Source organism: Heptranchias perlo, chromosome 29 (genome assembly GCF_035084215.1).
Source record: "Heptranchias perlo isolate sHepPer1 chromosome 29, sHepPer1.hap1, whole genome shotgun sequence".
In the NCBI taxonomy this organism is placed as follows: Eukaryota; Metazoa; Chordata; class Chondrichthyes; order Hexanchiformes; family Hexanchidae; genus Heptranchias; species Heptranchias perlo.
This window is the reverse complement of record NC_090353.1, coordinates 3,358,066-3,376,665: the sequence shown is the minus strand read 5'-3', so window position 1 is coordinate 3,376,665 and position 18,600 is coordinate 3,358,066. Positions and strand designations below refer to the sequence as shown.

Genomic DNA, 18,600 nt, shown 5'->3' with positions numbered 1-18,600 from the left:
GTATAGTTTGAAGCTGCTCAGGTGAGGATTTTCAAACGAGTGTTTCTGAATCCTTTGGATTATAGCAAAACACCATGAAACTATCCTTACCTGGAGGTCCATCGATGCAATAATCAATAGCGTGGACAATCAGAGGGAGGAAGGAGATGGATACCCTCATCTTCTTTAATTAAACTGTGAAGCTGTTCCAGCTCCTCTCTCAGGCACTGGGCCGAAGAATGAGGTCGATGGAATCTGATTGTACAATAATATCTGATTTGAATGTCTCTGTTGTGAAATATAGTGAGTTCAGTCCGGCTGTGTCAGGACTGGTGCAAAGTCTGAACAACCTCTGATAGCAAAGGAAGAAAATATCATCTTAAGCCGACTTTCTTTCCACAGACCCATGTGTGCAATCGCAAGCACAAACACACACTCGGGCATTGTGTTACGATGTGTGCAATGGGCACAGTGCAAGCCCCTGACAAGTCCATCTACTCTGTGTGTGTGCAGTGGGGCCATTATCGAAAGAGAAAGATCTTGCATTAATTTAGCACCTTTCATGTCCTCAGGACATCCCAAAGCGCCTTACAGCCAATAAAGTGTAGTCACTGTTGTAATGTGGGAAACACAGCAGCCAATTTGTGCACAGCAAGATCCCACAAACAGCAATGAGACAATGACCAGATCATCAGTTTTTAGGTGTTGGTTGCGGGATAAATATTGACCAGGACACTAGGGAGAACTCCCCTGCTCTTCTTCAAAATGGTGCCAATGGATCTTTTACATCCACCTAAGGGCAGACGGGGCCTCGGTTAAATGTCTCATCCAAAAGACAGCACCTCTGACAGTGCAGCACTCCCTCAGTACTGACCCTCCGACAGTGCAGCACTCCCTCAGTACTGACCCTCCGACAGTGCAGCGCTCCCTCAGTACTGACCCTCCGACAGTGCAGCGCTCCCTCAGTACTGACTCTCCGACAGTGCAGCGCTCCCTCAGTACTGACCCTCCGACAGTGCAGCGCTCCCTCAGTACTGACCCTCCGACAGTGCAGCACTCCCTCAGTACTGACCCTCCGACAGTGCAGCACTCCCTCAGTACTGCACTGGGACTGTCAGCCTACTTGAATTAATTGGTTATCTGAATGAGTGAGTGAGCGGTCAATCTATGGAACAGGCTCCCTGGGGAGACGGTGGAAACAGTTAGTATTGATTCATTCAAATGTAAATTAGATAGATTTCTTTTAAAAAATAACATTTTGGGATACAGTATCTGAGTAATTTAAGACATGACATTGGGAGGAACAGGTGACTTTGGACCGATGGTTCCCAAAGCTCTCCACCACTGGGGGCTTTCCTCACCTCATGTCTGGGTTTGTTGTAGACCCATTGATAGAGATTGATTGCTACGATTAGTCAACAACTCCATTATCATTGTATCAACGACTACCAGGATGGTAGAAGGCAAAAGTAGATGGACCTTGGTCTTTTTTCATCTAGTGATTCCCATGTTCCTGTGACTGCTCACATTGTATGGAAGATGTCTAGAACTAGTCGGGAAGTATTCAAAATGATACTAGAGCCAGGCATTGGGTACGACCAGAGACTAACGATAACCAATAATGGTACTGGGTGCAGCTGGGCCCAGCAATGCAGGTCCTGACCACGATTCATAATATGGGGTCACCTCATTTATATAATATCAGGGTTCTCTCAACCCATAGCACTACGAGTTTACCAGGGTGAGGGGCTGAGATATTTTTTATTCATTCTCAGGATGTGGGCATCGCTGTCCATCCCTGGTTGCCCTTGAGAAGGTGGTGGTGGGTCTTCTGCTGCAGTCCATGTGGAGAAGGTTCTCCCACAGTGCTGTTAGGAAGGGAGTGCCAGGATTTTGACCCAGCGACGATGAAGGAACGGCGATATATTTCCAAGTCAGTGTGCAACATGTAGATGGTGTTGTTCCCATGTGCCTGCTGCCCTTGTCCTTCTATGATGTGGAGATGCCGGTGATGGACTGGGGTGGACAAATGTAAGGAGTCGCACAAAACCAGGTTATAGTCCAACAGCTTTATTTGAAATCACAAGCTTTCGGAGCTTTGCTCCTTCGTCAGGTGAAGTGAAGAGATGCATAAAGGCACAGCATATATAGTCAGAGAACAATGCCTGGTGATTACAGATAATCTTTCTAACTGCCCTTTATCACACCTCGGCAGAGATAATCACAGCAATCACAGGCGTGAATGGTGTTCAGACAGGTTAGTCAGGGAAACATTACATCCAAGAATACTGAGGTGGGGTCACAAGGGGTCAAATGTAGCAGATGCTGGGGTTTGTATTAAAAACAGATAACTTTTTTTGCTGGAAATCGCAGCAGGTCCGGCCGCATCTGTGTATGGAGAACAAGCCAACTACGACGTGAGTCTGGATGACTCTACGTCAGGTGGGGTTACATGTAGCGTGACATGAACCCAAGATCCCGGTTGAGGCCGTCCTCATGGATGCGGAACTTGGCTATCAATTTCTGCTCGACGGTTTTGCGTTGTCGTGTGTCTCGAAGGCCGCCTTGGAGTACGCTTACCCGAAGGTCGGTGGCTGAATGTCCTTGACTGCTGAAGTGTTCCCCGACTGGGAGGGAACCCTCCTGTCTGGCAATTGTTGCGCGGTGTCCGTTCATCCGTTGTCGCAGTGTCTGCATGGTCTTGCCAATGTACCATGCTCTGGGGCATCCTTTCCTGCAACGATGAGGTAGACAACGTTGGCCGAGTCACAGGAGTATGAACCGTGCACCTGGTGGGTGGTGTCCTCTCGTGTGATGGTGGTATCTGTGTCGATGATCTGGCATGTCTTGCAGAGGTTGCTGTGGCAGGGTTGTGTGGTGTCGTGGTCGCTGTTCTCCTGAAAGCTGGGTAATTTGCTGTGAACGATGGTCTGTTTGAGGTTTGGTGGCTGTTTAAAGGCGAGTAGTGGAGGCATGGGGATGGCCTTAGCGAGGTGTTCGTCGTCATCGATGACATGTTAAAGGCTGCGAAGAACATGGCGTAGTTTCTCCGCTCCGGGGAAGTACTGGACGACGAAGGGCACTCTGTTGGTTGTGTCCCGTATTTGTCTTCTGAGGAGGTCTATGCGATTTTTCGCTGTGGCCCGTCGGAACTGTCGATCGATGAGTCGAGCGTCATATCACGTTCTTACGAGGGCGTCTTTCAGCGTCTGTAGGTGTCCATCGCGTTCCTCCTCGTCTGAGCAGATCCTGTGTATTCGCAGGGCCTGTCCATAGGAGATGGCCTCTTTGACGTGGTTAGGGTGGAAGCTGGAGAAGTGGAGCATCGTGAGGTTGTCCGTGGGCTTGCGGTAGAGTGAGGTGCTGAGGTGCCCGTCTTTGATGGAGATTCGTGTGTCCAAGAATGAAACCGATTCTGAGGAGTAGTCCATGGTGAGCTTGATGGTGGGATGGAACTTGTTGATGTTATCGTGTAGTCTCTTCAGTGATTCTTCGCCGTGGGTCCATAGGAAGAAAATGTCGTCGATGTATCTGGTGTATAGCGTTGGTTGGAGGTCCTGTGCAGTGAAGAAGTCCTGCTCGAACTTGTGCATGAAAATGTTGGCGTATTGGGGTGCGAATTTGGTCCCCATGGCTGTTCCGTGTGTTTGGGTAAAGAACTGGTTATTGAAGGTGAAGACATTGTGATCCAGGATGAAGCGGATGAGTTGTAGGATGGCGTCTGGAGATTGGCTGTTGTTGGTGTTGAGTACTGAGGCTGTTGCAGCGATGCCGTCATCGTGGGGGATACTGGTGTATAGTGCCGAGACGTCCATCATGGTGAGGAGTGTTCCTGGTTCAACTGGTCCGTGGGTGCTGAGTTTTTGTAGAAAGTCTGTAGTGTCGCGACAGAAGCTGGGGGTTCCCTGTACGATGGGTTTCAGGATGCCCTCGACGTATCCAGAGAGGATCTCACACAGGGTTCCGTTGCCTGATACGATAGGACGTCCGGGTGTGTTGGCTTTGTGTATCTTTGGGAGGTAGTAGAAGTCTCCCACGCGGGGAGTACGTGGGATGAGAGCGCGTAGGATGTTTTGAAGGTCTGGATCGAAGGTTTTGATCAGTTTATTGAGCTGGTGGGTATGTTCTTTGGTCGGATCTGCGGGTAACCGTCTGTAGTGTTCCTGGTTGTCCAGTTGTCGGTATGCTTCTTTGCAATAGTCCGTTCTGTTCTGTATGACGATGGCTCCTCCTTTGTCCGCTGGTTTGATGACGATGTTGCGGTTGGTCTTGAGAGCGTCGATGGCGTTGCGCTGTGCTCGGGTGACATTCTGGACTGTCTTGTGAGTGCGGCTGATGAATCTGGCGTTGACGCATCTCCTGACAGCTTGAGCGTACATGTCAAGCTGAGGGCAGGTGGTAGAGGTCGCGGGTTTGGGAGGTGCTGTCGAAGAAGCCTTGGCGAGTTGCTGCAGTACATCCTGTGGATGGTACACACTGCAGCCACAGTGCGCTGGTGGTGAAGGGAGTGAATATTTAAGGTGGTGGATAGGGTGCCAATCAAGCGGGCTGCTTTGTCCATGATGGTGTCGAGCTTCTTGAATGTAGTTGGAGCTGCACTCATCCTGCACTGTATTCCATCACACTCCTGACTTGTGCCTTGTAGATGGTGGAAAGGCTTAGGGGAGTCAGGAGGTGAGCCACTCACCACCGAATACCCAGACTCTGACCTGCTCTTGTAGCCACGGCATTTATGTGGCTGGTCCAGTTGAGTTTCTGGTCAATGGTGACTCCCAGGATGTTGATGGTGGGGGTAATGCCATCGAATGTCAAAGGGAGATGGTTAAGCGCACTCTTGTTGGAAATGGTTATTGCCTGGCGCTTGTGTTGTGTGAATGTTACTTGCCATATATCAGCCCAACCCTGGATGCTGTCCAGGTCTTGCTGCATGCGAGTGTGAACAGCTTCATTATTTGAGGAATTGCAAACACACAACCTCTACCACCTAGAAGGACAAGGGCAGCAGGCACATGGGAACAACACCATCTACATGTTGCACTGCAATCATCAAATAGCCCCACTTCTGACCTTTATCATGGAGGGAAGGTCTTTAGTAAATCTACGAAAGATAGTTGGGCCTAGGACACTGCGCCGAGGAACCCCTTCCGTGATGTCCTGGGGCCGAGATGATTGGCCTCCAACAACTACAACCATCTTCCTTTGTACCAGGTATGACTCCAGCCATTGGAGAATTTTCCCCCTGATCCCCATTGACTTCAGTTTTACTGGGTCTCTTTGGTGCCACACTCGGTCGAATGCTGCCTCACAGCAGCTCTTAAAGGGCTGATGCTCAAACAAATCACCAATGACAAACTGCTCCATTCGATGAGGACAGTTTGGAGGGGCTGCTGCAGGAGGTCCCAGGATGGAGGGGCTTCCTTTTTGGAGCGAAAGCCCCCCTCCCCCCCTTCAGTCAAGATACTTCAGAGCATCCTGGATTGTAGTAATAATGACGAGTCATTGCTGTCTCACCTGGGCATCAAACCAGGGAGCAGATCAGGAAGAGATTGTCTGGTCACAGGATGGTTTTCAAGGGAAGCATTGGGCACAATTTGTTGAATTTTACAGTGCTGCCTCACAATACATCTTAACAGCACTTCACTGGAATGCCTGCAGCAGTATCACGGAAGGACAATGTATCCTGCGACTCTTCATCTACTTCTCCAACCCGCTGGCACAACCAGATTTTACCAGCGCGCTCTGCGTTGCTGCCATGGCCATTAATTTATTTGCCCTGAGTCCCATGAAATGTGCCTAGCAATAGAAAGAAAGACTTGCATTTATATAGCACCTTTCACCACCTCAGGACAACCAAAGCGCTTTACAGCCAATGGAATACTTTTGAAGAGTAGTCAACTGTTGTAATGTAGGAAACACGGCAGCCAATTTGCGCACAGCAAGATCATAGGAACATAGGAACAGGAGTAGGCCATTCAGCCCCTCGAGCCCGCTCCACCATTTGATAAGATCATGGCTGATCTGTGATCTAACTCCATAAACCTGCCTTTGGCCCATATCCCTTAATACCTTTGGTTGCCAAAAAGCTATCTGTCTCAGATTTAAATTTAGCAATTGAGCTAGTATCAATTGCCGTTTGCGGAAGAGAGTTCCAAACTTCTACCACCCTTTGTGTGTAGAAATGTTTTCTAATCTCGCTCCTGAAAGGTCTGGCTCTAATTTTTAGACTGTGCCCCCTACTCCTAAAATCCCCAACCAGCGGAAATAGTTTCTCTCTATCCACCCTATCTGTTCCCCTTAATATCTTATAAACTTCGATCAGATCACCCCATAACCTTCGAAACTCTAGAGAATACAACCCCAATTTGTGTAATCTCTCCTCGTAACTTAACCCTTGAAGTCCGGGTATCATTCTAGTAAACCTACGCTGCACTCCCTCCAAGGCCAATATGTCCTTCCGAAGGTGCGGTGCCCAGAACTGCTCACAGTACTCCAGGTGCGGTCTAACCAGGGTTATGTATAGCTGCAGCATAACTTCTGCCCCCTTGTACTCTAGTCCTCTAGATATAAAGGCCAGCATTCCATTAGCCTTCTTGATTATTTTCTGCACCTGTTCATGCAACTTCAATGATCTATGTACCTGAACCCCTAGGTCCCTTTGGACATCCACTGTTTTTAACTTTTTACCATTTAGAAAGTATCCTGTTCTATCCTTTTTTGATCCAAAGTGGATGACCTCACATTTGTCTACATTGAATTCCATTTGCCACAGTTTTGCCCATTCACCTAATCTATCAATATCGCTTTGTAATTTTATGTTTTCATCTACACTGCTTACAATGCCACTAATCTTTGTGTCATCGGCAAACTTAGATATGAGACTTTCTATGCCTTCATCTAAGTCGTTAATAAATATTGTGAATAATTGAGGCTCCAAGACCCTGCGGGACTCCACTAGTCACATCCTGCCAATGTGAGTACCTACCCATTATCCCCACTCTCTGTCGCCTTTCGCTCAGCCAACTTCCTAACCAAGTCCGTACTTTTCCCTCGATTCCGTGGGCTTCTATCTTAGCTAACAGTCTCTTATGTGGGACCTTATCAAATGCCTTCTGAAAGTCCATATAAATAACATCCATTGACATTCTCCTGTCCACTACTTTAGTCATCTCTACTTTAGGCACGACCTACCTTTCACAAATCCATGCTGGCTCTCTCTGATCCCACAAACATGATCAGATCATCTGTTTTTGGTGATGTTGGTTGAGGGATAAATATTGACCAGGACACTGGGGAGAACTCCCCTGCTCTTCTTCAAAATAGTGCCATGGGATCATTTATGTCCACCTGAGAGGGCAGACAGGGCCTCGGTTTAACGTCTCATCTGAAAGACAGTGCGGCACTCACTCAGTACTGCATTCAAGTGTCAGCCTAGAGTTTGTGCTCAAGTCTCTGGTGTGGGGCTTAAACCCACAACCTTCTGACCTCATAGGGAAAGTCTTGCCCACTGAGCCAAGGCTGACATAACAAAACCATCAAGCATCTGTCCACACAGAGTTCCTGCAAGCTGCATCACGGACTCACCGCTGGCCCCGGCACATGGTGATAACCCTCTTCTCTCATATTCTTTATTTCATCAAATGTACCTTTTCTATCTGCTTCCAAGAAAACACAGCACAGAACGAGTACCAGCGCAAGCAGAGAGGGGAGGGCAGGTTAGCCCAAACTCAACTCCTTCTGAGGAAAGGATCCTGGGGATTCTGGGCGTGGATAGAGGGCAGGGGGAGATCGGGGCCTTCCCTAAACCTATGGGTAGAAATATCCTCTGCTTTTCACTCTCTGTCTCCTCACTCACTCATTCACCCACTCACTCACCTACTCATTCACTCACCCACTCACTCACTCACTCAACCAACCACTCACCCACTCACTCACTCAATCACTCAACCACTCACTCACTCACTCATTCACTCACCCACTCACTCAACCACTCACCCACTCACTCAACCACTCACTCACTCACCCACTCACTCAACCACTCACTCACTCATTCACTCACCCATTCATTCACTCACTCACCCACTCACTCAACCACTCACTCACTCATTCACTCACCCATTCATTCACTCACTCTTTCACCCATTCAATGGGTGGGGGTGGGGACTTATCGCACCCACCCACCCCCTGTACTGATGTCAGCAGAGGAGTCAGGGACTGGAGGGATGCTGTCACCCATCAGAATTCCCAGCATTCACGCCTCCCCTGATGCCCCCCCCTCCGCCCCCACATTGCAGAATCCACCTGCATGATGCAGGATATCACCCTGGGAGTGGGACCCACAAAGTCAAATAACTGACATCTAGAAAGGGCATTCTCCACAATGGATCATTCTTCTGCCGAGAACCTTTACTGTTAGCCAGAATGATCCATGAACCCCAATGGAGCCGCCATGTGTCACTCTGAATTCTGGGATGAACACCCAGGAAGCTCCTTTATGCAAATGACCCAGTCCCCAGGGGCATTGGGACAAGTTCTGGGGTACAGGCCGGACAGGATGCACCTCAACAGAGCAGGGACCAATGTCCTCGCAGGGAGGTTCACTAGTGCTGTGGGGGAGGGTTTAAACTAATTTGGCAGGGGGATGGGCACCAGGATGTACCATTGGAAAAGAGAAACAAGAAGCACAAAGGATTGGGGGAGAAAGATAGCACTAGAGCAAGTAATAGTACACGATTCGGTGGGATCAGACTAAGAGAGTACAAGAAAGTCTAAGACTGGTTTGCAGTGCATGTGTGTAAACGCACGAAGTGTGGTGAACAAGGTCGGTGAGCTGAAGGCGCAAATAGCCACATTGGAATACGATGAAGTGGTAATAACAGACCTGGCTCAAAAAAGGGCAGAATTGGGTACTAAATATTCCTGGATACAAGGTGTTCAGGAAAGATAGGGAAGGAAAGAAAGGAGGCGGTGGGGTGGATGGACAATGGTGGTGGCAGTATTAAGGAGAATATTGCAGGGCTGGAGAGAGAGGATGTCCTGGAGGGGTCAAGGACAGAATCAATTTGGTTAGAGTTAAGAAATAAAAGAGGTGTCATTACACTGCTGGCCCAAGAGATGGGTGAGATCCTGAATGAATATTTCACATCGGTATTTACGGTTGAGAAAGGCATGGATGTTAGGGAACTTGGGGAAATAAATAGTGATGTCTTGAGGAGTTTACATATTACAGAGAGGGAGGTGCTGGAAGTCTTAACGCGCATCAAGGTAGATAAATCTCCGGGACCTGATGAAATGTTTCCCAGGACGTTATGGGAGGTTAGGGAGGAAATTGCGGGTCCCCTAGCAGAGATATTTGAATCATCCACCGCTACAGGTGAGGTGCCTGAAGATTGGAGGGTAGCAAATGTTGTGCCTTTGTTTAAGAAGGGCGGCAGGGAAAAGCCTGGGAACTACAGACCAGTGAGCCTGACATCTGTAGTGGGTAAGTTGTTAGAGGGTATTCTGAGGGACAGGATCTACAGACATTTGGAGAGGCAGGGACTGATTAGGAACAGTCAGCATGGTTTTGTGAGTGGAAAATCATGTCTCACGAATTTGATTGAGTTTTTTGAAGGGGTAACCAAGAAGATAGATGAGGGCTGTGCAGTAGACGTGGTCTACATGGACTTTAACAAAGCCTTTGACAAGGTACCGCATGGTAGGTTGTTACATAAGGTTAAATCTCATGGGATCCAAGGTGAGGTAGCCAATTGGATACAAAATTGGATTGACGACAGAAGACAGAGGGTGGTTGTAGAGGGTTGTTTTTCAAACTGGATGCCTGTGTCCAGCGGTGTGCCTCAAGGATCGGTGCTGGGTCCGCTGTTATTTGTTATTTATATTAATGATTTGGATGAGAATTTAGGAGGCATGGTTAGTAAGTTTGCAGATGACACCAAGATTGGTGGCATTGTGGACAGTGAAGAAGGTTATCTAGGATTGCAACGGGATCTTGATAAATTGGGCCAGTGGGCCGATGAATGGCAGATGGAGTTTAATTTAGATAAATGTGAGGTGATGCATTTTGGTAGATCGAATCGGGCCAGGACCTACTCCGTTAATGGTAGGGCTTTGGGGAGAGTTATAGAACAAAGAGATCTAGGAGTACAGGTTCATAGCTCCTTGAAAGTGGAGTCACAGGTGGATAGGGTGGTGAAGAAGGCATTCGGCATGCTTGATTTCATTGGTCAGAACATTGAATGCAGGAGTTGGGATGTCTTGTTGAAGTTGTACAGGGCATTGGTGAGGCCACACTTGGAGTACTGTGTACAGTTCTGGTCACCCTATTATAGAAAGGATATTAATAAACTAGAAAGAGTGCAGAAAAGATTTACTAGGTTGCTACCGGGACTTGATGGTTTGACTTACAGGGAGAGGTTAGACAGACTGGGACTTTTTTCCCTGGAGAGTAGGAGGTTAAGGGGTGATCTCATAGAAGTCTATAAAATAATGAGGGGCATAGATAAGGTCGATAGTCAAAATCTTTTCCCAAAGGTAGGGGAGTCTATAACGAGGGGACATAGATTTAAGGTGAGAGGGGAGAGATACAAAAGGGTCCAGAGGGGCAATTTTTTCACTCAAAGGGTGGTGAGTGTCTGGAACGAGCTGCCAGAGGCAGTAGTAGAGGCGGGTACAATTTTGTCTTTTAGAGTCATAGAGTCATAGAGTCATAGAGTTATACAGCACGGATAGAGGCCCTTCGGCCCATCGTGTCCGCGCCGGCCATCAAGCCCAGTCTAATCTAATCCCATATTCCAGCATTTGGTCCGTAGCCTTGTATGCTATGGCATTTCAAGTGCTCATCCAAATGCTTCTTGAATGTTGTGAGGGTTCCTGCCTCCACAACCCTCTCAGGCAGTGAGTTCCAGACTCCAACCACCCTCTGGGTGAAAAAGTTCTTTCTCAAATCTCCTCTAAACCTCCCGCCTTTTACCTTGAATCTATGCCCCCTTGTTATAGAACCATCAACGAAGGGAAAAAGCTCCTTAGTATCCATCCTATCTATGCCCCTCATAATTTTGTACACCTCAATCATGTCCCCCCTCAGCCTCCTCTGCTCCAAGGAAAACAAACCCAATCTTCCCAGTCTCTCTTCATAGCTGAAGCGCTCCAGCCCTGGTAACATCCTGGTGAATCTCCTCTGCACCCTCTCCAAAGCGATCACATCCTTCCTGTAGTGTGGCGACCAGAACTGCACACAGTACTCCAGCTGTGGCCTAACCAGTGTTTTATACAGCTCCATCATAACCTCCTTGCTCTTATATTCTATGCCTCGGCTAATAAAGGCAAGTATCCCATATGCCTTCTTTACCACCTTATCTACCCGTTCCGCCGCCTTCAGGGATCTGTGAACTTGCACCCCAAGATCCCTCTGACCCTCTGTCTTGCTTAGGGTCCTCCCATTCATTGTGTATTCCCTTGCCTTGTTAGTCCCTCCAAAGTGCATCACCTCGCACTTTTCCGGGTTAAATTCCATTTGCCACTGTTCCGCCCATCTGACCAACCCATCTATATCGTCCTGCAGACTGAGGCTATCCTCCTCGCTATTTACCACCCTACCAATTTTTGTATCATCAGCAAACTTACTGATCATACCTTTTACATTCATATCCAAGTCGTTAATGTAGACCACAAACAGCAAGGGCCCCAGCACAGATCCCTGTGGTACCCCACTGGCCACAGGCTTCCAGTCACAAAAACAACCTTCGACCATCACCCTCTGCCTTCTGCCACTAAGCCAGTTTTGTATCCAAAGTGCCAAGGCACCCTGGACGCCATGGGCTCGTACCTTCTTGACCAGTCTCCTGTGCGGGACTTTATCGAAGGCCTTACTGAAATCCATGTATACCACATCCACTGCGTTACCCTCATCCACACGCCTAGTCACCCCCTCAAAAAATTCAATCAAATTAGTCAGACAAAATAACCGCTGTCAGAAGCATTTGGACAATTACATGGGTAAGATGGGTATAGAGGGATATGGGCCAAGTGCAGGCAATTGGGACTAGCTTAGTGGTATAAACTGGGCGACATGGACATGTTGGGCCGAAGGGCCTGTTTCCATGTTGTAAACTTCTATGATTCTATGTATTCTACAGGCCACCAATTAGTGGGAAGGATATAGAGGAGCAAATTTGCAAGGAAATTACAGAGAGGTGCAAAAGCCGCAGAGTAGTGATAACTGGGGACTTCAACTTTCCTAATATAGACTGGGATAACTGTAATAATATAAGGGGCAAAGAGGGGGAGGAATTTTAGAAATGTGTTCAGGATAACTTTCTCAACCAGTATGTTTCTGGCCTAATGAGGAAGGAGGCATTGCTGGACTTGGTTCTAGGGAATGAGGCAGGCCAAGTGGAGCAAGTGTCAGTGGGGAAGCATTTAGGGAAGAGCGATCATAATATCATAAGGTTTAGAATAGCTATGGAAAAGGAAATAGCTATGGAAAAGGGTGTAAGGATAAACCCAGCAACTACAGGCCAGTCAGTTTAACTTCAGTAGTGGAGAAACTTTTAGAAACAATAATCCGGGACAGAATTAACAGTCATTTGGACGAGTGTGGATTGATTAGGGAAAGCCAGCACGGATTTGTGAAAAGCAAATCATGTTTAACTAACCTGATAGAGTTTTTTGATGAGATAACAGAGAGGGTCGATGAGGTCAGTGCAGTTGATGTGGTGTATATGGACTTTCAAAAGGCGTTTGATAAAGTGCCGCACGGTAGGCTTATCATCTAGATTGCGGCCCATGGAATAAAGGGGGCAGTAGCAACATGGATACAGAATTGGCTAAGGGACAGAAACAGAGAGTAGTGGTGAACGGTTGTTTTTCGGACTGGAGGGAGGTGTACAGTGGTGTTCCCAGGGGTCGGTACTAGGACCACGGCTTTCTTTGATATATATTAATGGCTTGGACTTGGGTGTGCAGGGCACAATTTCCAAATTTGCAGATGACATAAAACTTGGAAGGGGAGTAAACAGTGAGGAGGAGAGTGATAGACTTCAAGAGGATATAGACAGACTGGTGGCATGGGCGGACACGTGGCAGATGAAATTTAACGCAGAAAAATGCAAAGTGATACATTTCGGTAGGAAGAACGAGGAGAGGCAATATAAACTAGAGGGCACAACTCTAAAAGCACACGGGATCCTGGGCTTCATAAATAAAGGCATAGAGTACAAAAGTATAGAAGTCATGATGAACCTTTATAAAACACTGGTTCGGCCACAACTGGAGTATTGTGTCCAGTTCTGGGGACCGCACTTCAGGAAAGATGTGAAGGCCTTAGAGAGGGTGCAGAGGAGATTTACTAGAATGGTCCCAGGGATGAGGGACTTTAGTTACGTGGATAGACTGGAGAAGCTGGGGGTGTTCTCCTTGGAACAGAGGTTGCGGGGAGATTTGATCGAGGTATTCAAAATCATGAAGGGTCTAGACAGAGTAGATAGAGAGAAACTGTTCCCATTGGCAGAAGGGTCAAGGACCAGAGGACATAGATTTAAGGTGATTGGCAAAAGAACCAAAGGTGACATGAGGAAAAATGTTTTTACACAGCGAGTGGTTAGGATCTGGAATGCACTGCCTGAGGGGATGGTGGAGGCAGATTCAATCATGGCCTTCAAAAGGGAACTGGATAAAAGGAAAAAATGTGCAGGGCCATGGGGATGGGGCGGGGGAGTGGGACGAGCTGGCGTGGGCTCGATGGACCGAATGGCCTCCTTCTGTGCTGTAACCTTTCTACGATTCTATAATTTGCACTGTGTTCCCTTTCAGTTCTGGGCTCCTCACGTGGAAATGTTGTCTTGGGTCCATTTGAACTTGCTAAGAGCTGAAGGAGACCTAGTCACTGATTTGGTCTCTCCCGACTCAATAGAGCCAGTTTTATTCAGAAAACCTGGGTAGGTAAGGAGGGAAATGCTCAGCTTTCTTGCTCTCAGCAAGCTTAAGCAAAGCCATTCAGAGAGCAGTAAATTCCTGGGCTGCTGAGGCAGGTCAGTGGAAGCTTCTGTGTGGAAAGAAAGCAGCACCTAGCTGTCCCTGTTAATTGGACTGGAACACCTAAGAAATACTGCTCTACCATGTTCCAGTGGTGTGTGAAGGATGCCCATCATTTGAAGAATGAAGATGCTACAAGATCAATAATTTTTCTTTTCAGTACTGAAGTAACATGCAATGACACTGATTTTTCATTCACTCTCGTTTTTATTTAGATTCATGTGATTTTTTTTAAAAAAGCAGTTATGTATTTTTTCTGTAAACTTAATATTCAGCAATGATCATAAACAAATCTTAAGAGCTTCAACAGATTAAACGTGTCTGAAATGCACAAGAACATAATGAGGTTAAATGAAACATTAATTCCTTCAGTGGTGAAAGCAAGGATTCCAAAGATGGCCTTTTCACCTCAGCTTAAGAAAGGAACACGGTGGAACTCATTCACATGCTGTATTCCTGCCCAAAATATCTGGTGCTTCCCCACAGGAATGGAGTGAAAGTCATCAAGGATTTTAGGAACAGTCAAATTTTTTTTTATTCGTTCATGGGATGTGGGCGTCGCTGGCAAGGCCGGCATTTATTGCCCATCCCTAATTGCCCTCGAGAAGGTGGTGGTGAGCCGTCTTCTTGAACCGCTGCAGTCCGTGTGGTGACGGTTCTCCCACAGTGCTGTTAGGGAGGGAGTTCCAGGATTTTGACCCAGCGACGATGAAGGAACGGCGATATATTTCCAAGTCAGGATGGTGTGTGACTTGGAGGGGAACGTGCAGGTGGTGTTGTTCCCATGTGCCTGCTGCTCTTGTCCTTCTAGGTGGTAGAGGTCGCGGGTTTGGGAGGTGCTGTCGAAGAAGCCTTGGCGAGTTGCTGCAGTGCGTCCTGTGGATGGTACACATTGCAGCCACTGTGCGCCAGTGGTGAAGGGAGTGAATGTTTAGGGTGGCGGATGGGGTGCCAATCAAGCGGGCTGCTTTGTCCTGGATGGTGTCGAGCTTCTTGAGTGTTGTTGGAGCTGCACTCATCCAGGCAAGTGGAGAGTATTCCATCACACTCCTGACTTGTGCCTTGTAGATGGTGGAAAGGCTTTGGGGAGTCAGGAGGTGAGTCACTCGCCGCAGAATACCCAGCCTCTGACCTGCTCTTGTAGCCACAGTATTTATATGGCTGGTCCAGTTAGGTTTCTGGTCAATGGTGACCCCCAGAATGTTGATGGTGGGGGATTCGGCGATGGTAATGCCTTTGAACGTCAAGGGGAGGTGGTTAGACTCTCTCTTGTTGGAGATGGTCATTGCCTGGCACTTGTCTGGCGCGAATGTTATTTGCCACTTATGATCCCAAGCCTGGATGTTGTCCAGATCTTGCTGCATGCGGGCTCGGACTGCTTCATTATCTGAGGGGTTGTGAATGGAACTGAACATTGTGCAATCATCAGCGAACATCCCCATTTCTGACCTTTGATGGAGGGAAGGTCATTGATAAAGCAGCTGAAGATGGTTGGGCCCAGGACACTGCCCTGAGGAACTCCTGCAGCAATGTCCTGGGGCTGAGATGATTGGCCTCCAACAACCACTACCATCTTCCTTTGCGCTAGGTATGTCTCCAGCCACTGGAGAATGACATTGGCAGAGGAAATGGATGGAAGGGAGGTGCAGTGTAAAAATGGGAACCAAATAATGTGTTGGATTTGTGATTTAATTTGGAGAGACTGTTGGTTCCTCTTGGAAAGGGGGATAATGGATGTGATGCGTGTGCTAACAATCCACTGCAACGACAGCTCCATGCAAGTACAGTGTGGTGTTTATGTCTTCAGGCCAAAAGTGAACCTGGCTGTAAGAAGCGTACAGAGCAGAAGGGAGCGAATGTGAAGAAGGTCTCCAAACCGAGTTCCAGCCGAAGAAGTGGGAATGACGGAGATCGTTCTAGAGACAAGTTAGTTGCTCTACTAAACGTTGCTCCACTAAACAATACTCTACGAAACGTTAGATTATTAAATGTTTTATTACTAAAGGCTACTCTACTAAGTGTTACTCTACCAAACGTTATATTACTCTTTGGTTTTACCAGGCAGCCTGAAGTGCTGCATAAGTTTTGATGACTTCAGTTATTCCTCACTTGTTTTATCGGTCACACATATTAGGACAAATTGCCGAATAGAGGCAATGTACCTTTAAGATCTTTGCTCGATGTGACCCTTGGGTCATATGGTCTTCTTCTGATCCCATGCTGCGCAGGAGCAGCATATCCTGACCAATCCTTAATTCTTTCACCCATTGTATGATCCCAGGCTCGCTGTTGCCGTCCAGTTAGAAAACATTCTTAGAAACCTTCCTCATTATGGTTAGTTGCTGATTCCCATTATATTTCACAATTCCGAATTGTCCTCAACTTAGATATCACCTTGACTTGGTTGAAGGATTTTGGCATCAATGGAATCTCCATCCTGGAGTGGCTTTTTTTTCCATCTGAGAAAGGTGTTCTTGTTCTCTTAATGACGCAGCGAGTTTATCCAGTGATTAGCTCAGCTGTACAGACCAGGGAGATCCTAGGTTCGATGCCCACTTTGTACTGGGTTAGCCGATCCTAGCCTGCGTGGGATGCTACACTTGGCCACTGCATCCCTGGTTAGAGAGGAAAAGAATCAACTTGTGATCCTGTGCCTGGTTGCTATCCAACATCCTGCAGGACAAGTCGTGGTGTGTGGTTGTCAGTAGACAAAGCTTGATTGTGATGAGGCCTGCCGTCATAGCTGGCTAACAGTCACTGTGGCTCACGCTTGAATGGTCATTTAAAAAAAATTTATTCGTGGGATGTGGGCGTCGCTGGCAAGGCCGGCATTTATTGCCCATCCCTAATTGCCCTCGAGAAGGTGGTGGTGAGCCGCCTTCTTGAACCGCTGCAGTCCGTGTGGTGACGGTTCTCCCACAGTGCTGTTTGGGAGGGAGTTCCAGGATTTTGACCCAGCGACGATGAAGGAACGGCGATATATTTCCAAGTCGGGATGGTGTGTGAGTTGGAGGGGAACGTGCAGGTGGTGTTGTTCCCATGCGCCTGCTGCCCTTGTCTTTCTAGGTGGTAGAGGTCGCGGGTTTGGGAGGTGCTGTCGAAGAAGCCTTGGCGAGTTGCTGCAGTGCATCCTGTGGATGGTACACACTGCAGCCACTGTGCGCCGGTGGTGAAGGGAGTGAATGTTTAGGGTGGTGGATGGGGTGCCAATCAAGCGGGCTGCTTTGTCCTGGATGATGTCGAGCTTCTTGAGTGTTGTTGGAGCTGCACTCATCCAAGCAAGTGGAGAGTATTCCATCACACTCCTGACTTGTGCCTTGTAGATGGTGGAAAGGCTTTGGGGAGTCAGGAGGTGAGTCACTCGCCGCAGAATACATGGCCTCTGGCCTGCTCTTGTGGCCACAGTATTTATATGGCTGGTCCAGTTAAGTTTCTGGTCTATGGTGACCCCCAGGATGTTGATGGTGGGGGATTCGGTGATGGTAATGCCGTAGAATGTCAAGGGGAGGTGGTTAGACTCTCTCTTGTTGGAGATGGTCATTGCCTGGCACTTGTCTGGCGCGAATGTTACTTGCCACTTATGAGCCCAAGCCTGGATGTTGTCCAGATCTTGCTGCATGCGGGCTCGGACTGCTTCATTATCTGAGGGGTTGAGAATGGAACTGAACACTGTGCAATCATCAGCGAACATCCCCATTTCTGACCTTATGATGGAGGGAAGGTCATTGATGAAGCAGCTGAAGATGGTTGGGCCGAGGACACTGCCTTGAGGAACTCCTGCAGCAATGTCCTGGGGCTGAGAAGATTGGCCTCCAACAACCACTACCATCTTCCTTTGTGCTAGGTATGACTCCAGCCACTGGAGAGTTTTCCCCCTCATTCCCATTGACTTCAATTTTACTAGGGCTCCTTGGTGCCACACTCGGTCAAATGCTGCCTTGATGTCAAGGGCAGTCACTCTCACCTCACCTCTGGAATTCAGCTCTTTTGTCCATGTTTGGACCAAGGCTGTAATGAGGTCTGGAGCCGAGTGGTCCTGGCGGAACCCAAACTGAGCATCAGTGAGCAGGTTATTGGTGAGTAAGTGCCGCTTGATAGCACTGTCGACGACACCTTCCATCACTTTGCTGATGATTGAGAGTAGACTGACGGGGCGGTAATTGGCCGGATTGGATTTGTCCTGCTTTTTGTGGACAGAACATACCTGGGCAATTTTCCACATTGTCGGGTGGATGCCAGTGTTGTAGCTGTACTGGAACAGCTTGGCTAGAGGCGCAGCTAGTTCTGGAGCACAAGTCTTCAGCACTACAGCCGGGATGTTGTCAGGGCCCATAGCCTTTGCTGTATCCAGTGCACTCAGCCGTTTCTTGATATCACATGGAGTGAATCGAATTGGCTGAAGATGGGCTTCTGTGATGGTGGGGATATCGGGAGGAGGCCGAGATGGATCATCCACTCGGCACTTCTGGCTGAAGATGGTTGCAAACGCTTCAGCCTTGTCTTTTGCACTCACAGTGCTGGACTCCACCATCGTTGAGGATGGGGATGTGTTCAGAGCCTCGTCCTCCCATTAGTTGTTTAATTGTCCAC

The 18,600-nt window shown here is 48.0% G+C and overlaps 1 protein-coding gene across 3 annotated transcripts in view; it reads right to left on the bottom strand.

Annotated features, from left to right (window-relative positions):
- The window catches only part of si:ch1073-396h14.1 (disintegrin and metalloproteinase domain-containing protein 10), a 660,397-nt gene extending 660,179 nt beyond the window's left edge, over positions 1–218 (bottom strand). For 2 of the 3 annotated variants that reach the window (XM_067967993.1, XM_067967994.1), the window contains exon 1: positions 91–218. In XM_067967993.1, the coding sequence (XP_067824094.1) occupies positions 91–160 (70 nt within the window). In that variant the 5' untranslated portion in view covers positions 161–218. The remainder of the gene's footprint in view (positions 1–90) is intronic. The other variant, XM_067967995.1, reaches the window with a different exon arrangement.
- Between the last annotated feature and the right edge of the window lie 18,382 nt (positions 219–18,600).